The sequence below is a fragment of the Microcaecilia unicolor genome, chromosome 1, assembly GCF_901765095.1.
Source record: "Microcaecilia unicolor chromosome 1, aMicUni1.1, whole genome shotgun sequence".
Taxonomy (NCBI): Eukaryota; Metazoa; Chordata; class Amphibia; order Gymnophiona; family Siphonopidae; genus Microcaecilia; species Microcaecilia unicolor.
This window is the reverse complement of record NC_044031.1, coordinates 681,283,270-681,296,852: the sequence shown is the minus strand read 5'-3', so window position 1 is coordinate 681,296,852 and position 13,583 is coordinate 681,283,270. Positions and strand designations below refer to the sequence as shown.

Here is a 13,583-nt window from a genome sequence, read left to right as displayed (position 1 = left end):
TTATTGACTTATGAGTGCATTCACTCTGCAGCTCATCAGTACCTCTCCACTCTCATCTCTCCCTACACTCCTCCCCAGAAACTCCGTTCACTGGGTAAATCTCTCTTATCTGTATCTTTCTCCTCCACCATTAACTCCAGACTCCGTTCCTTTTATCTTGCTGCACCATATGCCTGGAATAGACTTCCTGAGCCGGTCCGTCAAGCTCCATCTCTGGCTGTCTTCAAATCTAGGCTAAAAGCCCACCTTTTTGATGCTGCTTTAACTCCTAACCCTTACTCACTTGTTCAGTATCCTTATTTTATCATTCCCCACCTTAGTAATTCCCTATCTCTTATTTGTCCTGTTGTCTGTCCTAATTAGATTGTAAGCTCTGTCGAGCAGGAGACTGTATCTTCATCTTCAAGTGTACAGCGCTGCGTACATCTAGTAGAGCTATAGAAATGATAATTAGTAGTAGTAGTAGTAACATCCTTCCTCCAAGGCTTAACATACTGCAAAAATCAATTCTTAAGACAGAACTAACACCACAATAGCCAGTAACAGGAAAAATGATTCTTCTAAAGGAAGACACAACTAACATTACCAAAATGACCACCCAATAATTTGTTTATCTACAGTTTATAAGTATTCCTGCAACAGGTGCAGATAAAATATATAGTAACACATGGAGGGGCATTTTCAATATGACGTCTAAGTCCGACTTTGGACGTTTTGCAAAAAACGTCCAAAATCTGACTAGCAAGGTCATTTAAAAAAAGAAAACGGTCTATCTTTTTGTTTTCGGAAATAGAAGGTTTTGTGATTGGGACGTTTTATTTTTTGGTCCATTTTCAGAAAAAAAAAAACGGTCTAAGTTTAAACGCACAAAATCAAGCCATTGGGATGAAGGAGGAGCCAGCATTTTTTAGTACACTGGTCCCCCTGACATCCAGGAAAGCAATAGGGCACCCCTAGGGGGCACTTCAGTGGACTTCATAAAATGCTCCCACGTAACACATCTCACCATTGCTCCCTTACCTTGTCTGCTGAGCCCCCCAAAACCCACCCACTACCCCCATCTGTACACCACTACCATAGCCCTTACGGGTGAAGGGAAGCACATTATATGTGGGGTACAGTGGCTTTTCTGGTGAGTTTGGAGGGCTCACCGTTTTCTCCACAAGTGTAACAGGTAGGGGGAGGTAAAAGCCTGGGTTTCCCTGTCTGTAGTGCACTGCACCTACCACTAGACTACTCCATGGACCGCATGCTGTTCTAATGAAGATGAGTTATAAACATCTGAGGCTGGCAATTAATGTTTTTCATCACATTTTTGGGGGGGTGGGAGGAGGTTAGTGATCATTGGGGGAATAAGGGGAAGTCATTCCTGATTACCTTCAATGGTCATTGGTTTTTAGGGCACTTTTTGTGCCTTATTCGTTATAAAAACAAGTCTAGCTCAAAACATCTTAGTTTTAGTCTGGACATTTTTTTTTCTTCCATTATGGTAGAAAAACGGTCTAAGTCTCAGGAACGCCCAAGTCCCACCCTGAACACGCCCCTGATACGCCCCCCTTGAGATTTGGACACACTTCTGACAGACTTCAAAGAAAAACATCTAAAATAGGTTTTGCAAATACTGATTTGGAAGTTTTTGTAGAAAACGAAATGCTGCTTTATGCCACTTTTTAGACGTTTTTCTATTTTGAAAATGAGCTCAAATAGTCTAATATAAAAGTGGAACATATGGAAACAAAGGCTACTTGATCCTGAATAAAGTTTTATAACCAGCTGTAAAACCCCTCCCCCAGAAACCTCAGATAGTAAGAAATATTTTGACAGCAGCTTATACTTTTGATAATAATATATCTTGTCAAGTTCACAATAGACATGTGGCAAAGTGCACTATCTGTATTCGTGAATATCTTTTTATGGCTGGGTATGAATAAGCACTTTTGGTTAAGAGACTAAGGGCACAGGCAGGAACATAATGAATTAGGTGATGAGAAAGATAAAGGGATTGCCTCTGAGAGCAATGTTTTGAAAACTAGAAGTAGCTTGTAAGTAATTCTTTACTGGATCTATGTGGTGTACAATAAAAATATAACAATAGAAAAGGAATGCCATAAAACAATAGGATAAAGATGGTAAAGTCCTGTGAAATTGTGCCTACTGCAGAGCCAGGTGTGCAACAGCCAACCAACACCATAAGAAGACATTCAACAGAAAGACTGTTCAAACAAACAAACAGATCTTAAGACCTACCTAAAATTTAGCATATGAAGTCTAGAGCCTCAAAAGTTGTGGTATACCATTCCACAATATGTGCCTGACTACCTCAAAAACAGAACTTGTTGTTGGTTCCTATATTGAAAGTTTCATCTTACTGTCACTCGTATTCTGTTAAGAAGAATGGAGAGTCTGTCACAGAGCACAGGAATGGAGAAGGCGAGACAGAAGGGCAGACCAGTTGCCTGAATGTTATAAACAAGACACAAAATTTTGAACTTTATTCTTACCACAAAAGGGAGTCAATGTTCAGATTTTAAAAGTGGGGGTAGCATGGTCCCAAAGATGGCCCTAAAGAGCAATTTGACTGCTGTGTTCTGCACCAATTGAAACCTTTTAATCTCGCAGCACCAGAAAGGAGGGCATTACAATAATCCAACTCCTAACATAAATGAAATAAGCAAGACATGCTGACATATCAAACATTACCGCACAAAGCGAATAAGCTCATTGAAAAAAGCAACGCTTGTACCACTGATGGCACATGGGGATGAAAGGACAACCTATCATCAAATGTCACACCCAGATGTTTGAAGTAGAAACAGGAAACCTATCATCAAATGTCACACCCAGAAGTTTCAAAGTAGAAACAAACTGAATGGAGACCCATCAGTAAGAAGTGGAGAAGAAAACTAAATAATCTGTTTCCTAGAAAAAAACATAGCTCATGTTCTATCAGCATTAAGTTACAATTTATGATTTGTAACCAAGCAGAAATAATCATCTAGTTTACTATTAAGATGATGAACAGACAGTCAAGAAGTAGGATCCACTGTAGAAAGCAATTGCTAGCATCCACATACATAAATGTTCTTAACCCATAGATGGCACAGGTGGCCAATGGCCCGTATAAGTGGTCACTGGTGAATTTGTGCAGGAGATCTCCAAAATTTATCTGTATATTTGGAAAATAAGCTCAATAGAATGTACGCCAGTACTGAGGTGATTCGTGAGCATTTTGATGTGAACCATCAGCAGCTCAAATTGAGCGCTGGAGAGGGTCTCGAGCCAAGAGGACCAGACCGGGAGGCTCAAAGACCAGGTTTCGTGACTGTGTGAAGAGAAATTCCCAGCATCTGGAGCACCTGGAGGACCAGAATAGGAGCTGGAGGATTAACCTGTTCCTTATTGGCCTTCTGGAAGCAGTAAGATGGGGTCCTGCTGTCCACATCAAGAAATTACTCCCAAAACAATTAGGCCTCAAGGACACCCACGTTGCTGTTAACAACATCCGTAAAATCCGCCCCCTTTCTTTACGAGCACTCTACCAAAACCCTCATCCACACCCTTGTCACCTCTCGTTTAGACTACTGCAATCTGCTTTCTTGCTGGCCTCCCACTTAGTCACCTCTCCCCTCTCCAGTCGGTTCAAACTCTGCTGCCCGTCTAATCTTCGCCAGGGTCGCTTTACCCATACTACCCCCTCTCTCAAGACCCTTCACTGGCTCCTATCCGTTTTCGCATCCTGTTCAACCTTCTTCTACTAACCTATAAAGTATCACTCTGCTGCTCCCCAGTATCTCCCACACTCGTCCTTCCCTACACCCCTTCCAGTGCACTCCGCTCCCTGGATTAAATCCTTCTTATCTGTTCCCTTCTCCACTACTGCCAACTCAGACTTCGCGCCTTCTATCTCGCTGCACCCTACGCCTGGAATAAACTTCCTGAGCCCCTAAGTCTTGCCCATCCTGGCCACCTTAAATCTAGCTCGAAAACCCACCTCTTTAACATTGCTCTTGACTCGAACCACTTGTAACCCCTCGCCTCCACCTACCCTCCTCTCTTCCTTCCGTTCACATTAATTGATTTGATTTGCTTACTTATTTATTTTTTGTCTATTAGATTGTAAGCTCTTTGAGCAGGGACTGTCTTTCTTCTATGTTTGTACAGCGCTGCGTATGCCTTGTAGCGCTATAAAAATGCTAAATAGTAGTAGTAGTAGTGTTACTTGCAAGAGGGCACACAGGCTTGGGCAGCCATTTGTGTGGGACCTGCGGCCATGGCCAGTCATTGCCAAGATTTTAAACTGAGCAGACAAGGAGTGCAATGTGCATGCATATACTTATAGAACAAGCCATCTGTGTTCAACTCAATGATTGGCTAGAAGAAAGAAACTGGCTAGATCCACTTCAATCTAGATTCAGACCCAGTTATGGAACAGAAACAGTCCTTGTATCCCTACTAGATGATCATCACAGAAACTGGAGGCAGGAGATTTGCCTCAGTGTTGTACTGCTAGATTTCTCAGCAGCTTCGACACTGCGGATCATGATGATATGTTAGCATGACTGGCAGAAACGGGGCTATAACTGGAAACAGTACTGCCTGGTTCAGATCCTATCTGCCAGACAGGTAATAGTCCCATTAATGTCTGGAACCACCTCATCGCCACCAATGTGCACTGACCTGTGGGGTACCACACGGATTAATACCGTCACCTAATTCTGTTCCAATATCCACCTCAAGTCACTAGCCAAGCTGATTCAGTCACTGCACATTAGTTCTACATCTACGTGGATGATATGCTGCTACTTATACCCTTTGAACCTGACTTACCCACACCCCTAAATAACGGACTACCTATCTAATAAAACCAACAAACTTTACCTGAACCTAAACAAATTGAGCTTCTCTAGGTCCCTAACACTCCCTCAAATCACAAGTCAGGAATGAACACAGCTCAATTCAACACTTGCTTTGATTCCCCAAATCCAAGCAACCTTCAAGAGTTGCTTCTACTATTTGCGACAACTAAATTGCTTCTCTTTTTACACTAAGAAGGCAAATCTTGTCCTAGTTGTGCATGCCGTGATAACATCAAGACTGGATTATTGTAATGCACTCTACACTAGTCACCTTCCTGCTGACCAGACCCAAATATACTCACTCAATGTAGGTCCGTTGCTGGAGGATACCAGGTCCAAATTATATAGCTAGTATGACTATCCCCTCTCTCTGCTAGGGAAGATAAGTCCATTTAATATGTTCCTTGCACCTCGCTGGTTATATATATTCCAATGTTTGCCATTATATCTTGCGGGTTAAAAGAGGAACGGCAGGTGAATCATTGATCTTAAAATACTTGTGGTGGGGAGGGGTGGTGGCCCGGTTTTCTCTCCAGACAGCCCATGTCACCGTATGAAAGGGGGCTGGGTCTTTTAAGCCTACACTTCCTATTAGCTGTGGAATGAGACACATTAATGATTGGTTTAGGAACACTGAGCATTTTATCTGCACAGCTCTGGAATCCGAAATCTTGGGTCCCATCTATCCTAGTTATTATCTATACACCCCCTTGTCTGCTATACCCTCAGTCCCACAAGTTTATGTCCATTACCGGCCCTTGCGTGATGTTTGGCGTTGGCTCTGCTCCTTCCATGGTGTTGACGTCCATATACAACTCCCTGCTGCCACTTTGCCACAATCCAGTTCCCGCCTGGCACTGACTCTAAACTATTTGGCCATTTTGGGAATCTATTGCCTCATGTGCTCCAGGATGTTGGTATACATAGTAACATAGTAGATGACGGCAGAAAAAGACCTGAATGGTCCATCCAGTCTGCCCAAGACAAACTCTATGTGTATACCTTACCTTGAATTTGTACTGTCCTTTTCAGGGCACAGACATATAAGTCTGCCCAGCAGTATTTCCCGCCTCCCAACCACCAGTCCCGCCTCCCATCAGCAACTCTGGTACAGACCGTATAAGGTCTGCCCTCCCCTATCCTCGCCTCCCAACCACCCCCCCCTCTCCCATCAGCGGCTCTGGTACAGACCGTATAAGTCTGCCCTCCCCTATCCTCGCCTCCCAAACCACCACCCCCTCTTCCCCCCAACTGCTCCGCCACCCAATTTCAGCTAAGCTTCTGAGGATTCATTCCTTCTGCACAGGATTCCTCTATGCTCAAGTCCTTTGATTCCATGCAAACTTGAATTCCATCTGCCATGTCAGGTTGCATTCTCATACTTGCAACCTCAGTACTATCATGCCACAACGGACCACTCCGACTAACAGCAGCAATCTATGAGAAATTGGATGAGATACTGATCCTGGAGTCTCAACGCAAGGTACCTTGACTTTTCATCCTCACCGCCTCAAGGGTGAGGTGGGTGTTCTCATATCTGGCTCACTTGGAACATACATGGGCAGCATATTTGGGAGTTGAGCTTCGGAGAGTAGCATACTATCTGGCCTTACCCACATTCGGAGTCTGACGGAGCACGTTGCCCCATTGGAAGCTACCAAAACAAAATTAATCTGCACCTTAATTATTCTCCCCCCCGGGCTTTTGTCATGAAGATTTGCTCCTCGTCTGCCTTTGCCCCAAGTGTGAACATTTGGATGCCTTATTGAGTCATATGTTTTGGTTATGTCCTAGGACCCAATCTCTTTGGCGGCATGTCTTGTCCTTTGTATCCAGAATCTAGCGTTCATCTGTGCCTGCTCAACCTTGTCTTACGTTGGAATGGTTCCATCAATGGCCTCTCATCGTCAAGGCATGGCACGATTTATCAGCTGGGCTGTTCTGATGGTGCTGAAGTGTTCTTGGCTGTGTGGCTCTCAAAGGAGATACGACTGTTCAATCAATGATTAATGGTTATGATCCATGCTACAACAATGGAAGTGGTGATGCATACAGACTTTGGACCCACCGATGGGTTGCCAGTTCCAGGCCAGAGCCATTTTGGGCCACATTAACTCCTACTGTCAGAAGTAGAATCTTAAACTTTTAATCCTGGACCTCTCTTCCTGTGCTACGGCACACAGAGCGGGCTTTTTGTACCAGTGTGCCATGGGGAGGGGTGGGGTATCTTGCTGCAAAATGCTTAAGAAGGGCATAATCGAACCGTGGACGATCATCTCTAAGGAGTCCCAGCGAAGGGGCGTATTATCGAACAAGATGGGCGACCTCTTTCGTTTCGATAATACGGTCAGGGACGCCTAATCTCAATATTTAGGTCGACCTTAGAGATGGCCGTCCCCAGTTTTCGGCCCTAATGGAAACGAGGACGCCATCTCAAAATACGACCAAAATCCAACTCATTTGGCTGTGGGAGGAGCCAGCATTCGTAGTGCACTGGTCCCCCTGACATGCCAGGACAGCAACCGGGCACCCTAGGGGGCACTGCAGTGGACTAACTGATGCACTAACCTGAATGGAAAAGCCCTTCCCTTACCAATCCCTTAGCGATTCGGAAAAGAATGGGCATGCATGAAGGAAATTGCATGCAAATGAGCTGCTGCTGTTAGCTCATTTGCACACGATTTCCTTCCTAAGGAGGGGAAGCCAGTGCCAAAGACGGCTTCATACATGCAGACAAGCTGCGTGTATAATAGCTGTCTACAACCTTAAATAAATGCCCATCTACAACCCTTAGAAAAATACAAGTCCAGGTGAAAACGTCAAGTGCTCGTCACGGACGTCTTTTTTTTTTTTTTTACGAGTATGGGTGAAGGGACATCCTTCGCTATGCCTCCGTCCCTGCAACGGCAGTTGAGGACCGTCTAAAATGTGATGTTTCTGTGAGGAAGGACGGTCCATGCCTGCTATGCCTCCAACACCCCCCTTTTGGATCATAATAGCAGCAGTGGATTTGAACAGCCATCTCTGGATTGCAAGACCAGTGCTCTAACCACTAGGCCACTCCTCCACAACACTCCCTTGAAATTTGGCCTTTCCTGTGCGGGGGGGGGCACTTGAGGACATCCAAAATGTTTCAAAGGACGTCTATGCCTTTGTTATGCCTCCGCTGACACACACATACCTCCCCCCCAGGGACCTGCATTCTCCCCCCCCCCCCCCAACAGGGACAGCCCCAAATTTCAAGGGAGTGGAGTGGAGGAGTGGCCTAGTGGTTAGAGCACTGGTCTTGCAATCCAGAGGTGGCTGGTTCAAATCCCACTGCTGCTACTTGTGATCCAAAATCCAAATAAATAAAGGGGGTGTTGGAGGCACAGCAGGCATGGACGTCCTTCTCACAGAAACATCACATTTTGGACGTTCTTAACTGCTGTTGCAGGGACTGAGGCATAGCGAAGGACGTCCTCAACTGCCACTGCAGGGACGGAGGTATAGCGAAGGACATCCTTCACTCATACTCTAAAAAAAAAAAAGGACAAAAGTTTTTAAAGTTGTTTTTTTCGGGGTTTGAGGTGTTTAATGACCACTGGGGGAGTCAGGAGGTCATCCCCGATTCCCTCCGGTGGTCATCAGGTCAGTTCGCGCACCTTTTTGAGGCTTGGTCGTGAAAAAAAAATGGCCAAGTAAAGTCGGCCAAATGCTCCTCAGGGACGCCCTTCTTTTTTCCATTATAAGCCCATCTCTTAAGCATGCCCTCGAAATACCCAACAAAGGAATGTTAATGAGGACCAGACTGCCACTTTACAGATCTCCTGAGGCGGAACCAAGGAGCTCTCTGCCCAAGAAGTGGTTGCCCTCTGGTAGAATGGTCCTTCAGATCCTGCGACATGGACTTCCCCTTGAGAAGGTATGCCAACACAATTGCCCTACTTTAGCCATCTGGCTATGGTCACTTTGGAAGCTGCCTTACAACCCTTCTGTCCACTAAGTAACACAAAAAGTTTGTCTTTCTAAGCCCCTCCATCCTACTGACTTACTCCTTCAATGTACTCCTGACCTCCAACTGATGCAACTGCTGATGCGCCTCATTTTCTTTCACAACAGAAAACCCTCACTAGGGAGAGGTAAACTACTAAATCAATACAAGAAACCAATCCCAAAATATTGCTAGAGCTTACAGAACTTCAAATGAACCTTTTTTTTTTATTATTTGAATTTTTGTTTTCTAAAATGTTTTTGTGTGACAAGGGAGAATTCAGTATAGGCTGCCCCTGCAGCAGAGCTTTCTTATCAATGAAACAAGACAAATGAACAGTTCACATGACTGCTCTATACATCACCATTCTCCCTAAATGACGTGACATGGTGGCACAACTTTTCCAACTTTTACCCTACATACCATATATGTTCATAAATATCATCCTTGGATAGTATTAAAGTCTCTAGAAATTTCAAAACACTATATATGGTATACAAATGACTTCTGCAGTAAAACAATGTATATACAGCCTTATAAATAGCACCACAACTTATTATAGCAGCGGTGACAACTTATTTGAATCCTCCACTGCAATGTAACGTCTGACAGAGATCCCTGTTTTGGATTCTACTGCAGTTCGGAAGAAGTAATTCCAGTTCAGAATACAATTATGGAATTTTCAAGCACCTCATGTCCTTGAAGAAGGAGTTTCTTTATGGCTCCAGCCTTCCACCTGGAATGGCAAGGAGACTCCAAAAAGGCAGACTGAAACCCCCATTGATCTCAGCCCCAATTATGAACCAGCAAAAATCATGATTAACAATTTCTCCAGGCCTGCATAGGCTTACTATATCTACCATCTGCAGGAGACTTAAGAAAACACTGGTTCTCTGAGATTGGAGCAGGCTACTTACAAGATTACTTAAAAGTCAGAATTTCAACTGCGAGTTGCTTTGAAAAGCAAAGCAGCCATTTTCCTTTGCAGCTGCAAGGGCAGGAGCAGTAGGCTTCGTTCCTGCTTCCATTGCCCCCACTTGGACCACCAGGGATATCAGGTAGGCCCGGGAGGGGAGAGCTGTTCCAAGGGAGAAGGGGGTTATGAATGTTGGCACCTGAGGAGGAGGGGGAAAGGAAGGAGGAGGGGCTGCATTGGGGGCAGGAAGGATATTGTGTGGCTTTAAAAAAAATTGTCCCAGCTGATAGTCAGTGCCTGGACCCGCAAACCTAATCCAGCCAAGTTAGGCCAGTTCTTGAGTGTCCTAACTTGGCTGGGTTACCTATGTAGGTCCCGGCAGTGAATATTGCCAGCACTCACATAACCACCATCTCCCCCCAGTGCCGCCCCTTGTACCACCCTTGACCAGCCCACTTTTGACATGGGCATAGATGATATTCAGAGGCACTGCCTGGTTTATTGCCACTGAATATCGGCAGTTGGGTGGCTTACAGTGATTTAAGCAAACTGGAGCCTCTCCTACCCGCTTAAATCACTCTGAATATTGTCCGGAGAGACTAAAGAAACTTAAGAGCTCAGAGGAGAAAAGGAGAGTAGATGATTGTAAGAATGTTTTCTGAGAGAATACAGATCAATAAATCCTTCCTTGGGAATAAGATTCTGGGCAGCTCTTCCCTTTCTCCTTCTAAATGGAACAAAGATATTTACCTTCCGTCTCCTACCATATGATATACATGCCTTTCATAAACTACAAGTACATGGTTTATTAGCAATTTGCTATACGTACTTTAAAAGAGGAAATTTGACTAAAATATGTGACAACCTGCTTAATACCTATAGATATAATTATAAAAGTAAATGGCCCACTACTCAACGGATTTATCCCACTCACTGTGTCTATACCTGGATTTTCAGCGATATTATCTGGATAATGTTGCTATAAATCTAGACTGGCTGCCTTTGTACTGAGTAGCGCCAGGGTGGTATGAGGCAGAGTCCGGGAAAAGTTTCCACTTACTTGGTTAGTAGCAATTTTTAGTCTGTTAACTGGGTAACTGTCCAAAGAAAGTTAGGACACCAAAAAGGCTGCGCTAACTTTATCTGGTTACTTATTCACACACTGGTTTGCATATCGCTGGTGGGCAAGGTATACATGGATATTCAACACTAGCCAGTATCTAGATACTGGTACTGAATATCTGGGTATAAAATAACCACAGCAGTTGCAATTTAAATCAAATGTTGACCACTATGGCTGAATATTAGCCCAAAGTTGTTTTTTGTGTTGTGACAGTAAAGTAGATGGTTTCGTTCTCTACTTTCCCAGTATCGTTGGGTCTTGAAAATTTTGATAAAGCCAACTAATTCAGTACAATGGGGTTTGCTGGGGACATAATGCTGTCCTAATCCCTGTGGCTACCACATTTCTATGTATTACAGAAAGTCGCAGTCATAGTTACAATATACCCCCAAGTCTTGCAATAAATCATCAACATGATGATGTGATGATGGTTCCCCATGAATTGTGGAAGATCACAGATATGATTATGGTATGTCCATGCATTCAGTTGTGGTGTCATGTGATGTTATATTCCATGCTACTGTGCTCCTTTCTCCTCCTGTCCCCGGAGCCCAGTCAAAGAAATTAGTACTGCAGGTAGAAGGCCTGCATCTCATGCACATCTAGTTGATTAGGTAACAAACAGAGGAGTGAGATGCTGGAAATGGAGCCCAAGTGCAAAGTTCCCATTTCACCATAATGTTCAACCAAACAATAGTGTTCATAGGTTAAATACCCCATTTGAATCACGCCAACTGAGAAAACATCAGTCATTTTCTATAGGGTCATCAAGATTATATAAAAGAAATGCTACAGTATTAAGAGATAAATAAATTCACTAATTAGCCATTCAGTTAATTCAGCTAGTTAGATGCAACACTCATCATGCAACATTTCCAAGATACCATCATAAACAAGAATGCCTCATTTCACGGTATGACAGTTTAAGAAATTAGATAACAGCTTGAAAGTGAAACTAAATATTCAACCATTATTTAGTTTCTAAAATTCTACCTACAAAGCAGTATAATGAACTGCATCTAAAGGAAAGTGCTACTCACATCACTCCACTGATGGTTTACAGCAGAGAAAGAATATGTCAAATATTTAGATTACCTTTTTAACATTTCAGTGGTTCATTTATAAAAATGGGCAGTATAATAATACCCTAAAATAAATAGATATTTGTAATGTTCCACAGAAAAATGCTGGTAATTTTTTTAAGCAAGCAAATCCAAACATGGCACAATATTCCTGTACTTCCATAAACCTGCTTCCAAAAATGTACACTTTCCACCAGAGTAACTGCAATAAAAGCAGTTACAAGGGTGATGTGTTTACAATAATTGTATGGAGAGAAAAATCACTGCCATTTTCATCAAAGCTGTTTCAAACCATGGTGTTTGACAGTTAATGTGCCTAATGGCATTGCTAAGACCCAAGCTTGAAGATGCACACAGAAATGCTAAGAACAAAATGCCTGGCACTATTATGAATTTTAAGGTCATGTTCCAGATTGGGGAAAGTGACCTTGCACCTTTTTCAATATTTCATTCATTGTTACTGCTAATGAGAAAGGTGGCTGAGGAAACAGTTAAATTTTCAGGATTGCCAGGAATATCTTTTTTAAAATGAATACATTTTTCAGATTTAAAGAATCAGATCTACAACAGTGCTAGCCAAAGATACTGTGGAACCTCTGGCTACAAGAGCCCAAAATTGCTGATTTGCTATTTCAAAAAGTCAAGCAGGCCAAACGGCATAGAAGAAACAGTAGTTTCTTGCTTTTCTCAAAATGCACTTGGTTTCCATTTCCTGGTTGTGTGAGTGTCATGTCAAAAAGGATTGTGGGATATTGTGCCTTACTGTACTTCTCCTCCTTGCATCTCTGCAGAATCTCTAAGCTCCTCTGATGGACTGGGTGATGGAGAAAGCTAAAACTATCCACACTTTTCAAAACCGCACATGGCACTGCATCATCATGCCCTTGAAAGCAAAATAAAAAGAACAAAGGGAGAGAAGACAAGAGAAAGAGACAGATTATATAAGCAGAAATTGCAGAGAAGAAAACAGTGCTGTCAAGTGACCCACTTTTACTGGAGAAAATATTTTTCCTTTAAACGGATTGTGACTGTGCAATTCATAAAGTAAGAGTGCCCATGAAAGAAAATGGGTTTGCATGCAACTTGTGTAAAGCCAATGTGTACAAAGGCTCTTTCAGTTTACTTAATGTTATTTCTTAACTAATCAGAGAATTTTACCTTTCCACCTTCTTTTCCCTTGCTGGTAACCATAATATTGCATGATTTATCCCCTCTACCCCAGGTCTGCTTTATTATAAATTGAGTAGTGTTCTTGACACAAGCTTCCGTTTAGTGACATTCTGTATTTATTTGTAAATTTTTTTTTTTAATTTAACACAAACTAATTCACTTATTTCTGTGTATCCCAAGAAAATAATTTATCCTGTGCCATCATATTTCTTTATAACAACCTACTAAATAAAACTAGCTTGTTGAAAATGCCAACAGTTCTAAATTTCAAACACCCCTCCCCCGCCAACAACCAAACCCAGAAACGCCCTGCTTCGTATGGGATAGCTCGATTCCATTCCCATATCAGACTCCTGATCTCAGGAATTGCAAGGGCTGCTAGTACTGTAGTGGCAGTGAATCAGTCTGTTCAGTGACGACATCTATTGGCCAGGGTCAGTGTGCACGCAGAAAGGACTGTAAA

General features: G+C 43.0%; 1 protein-coding gene across 1 annotated transcript in view; it reads right to left on the bottom strand.

Annotated features, from left to right (window-relative positions):
- MYO9A (myosin IXA) overlaps positions 1-13,583 on the bottom strand; it is a 980,547-nt gene that overhangs the window by 282,820 nt on the left and 684,144 nt on the right. Inside the window, 1 exon segment of the mRNA XM_030187859.1 lies at positions 12,714-12,833. Coding sequence (XP_030043719.1) covers positions 12,714-12,833 — 120 coding nt within the window.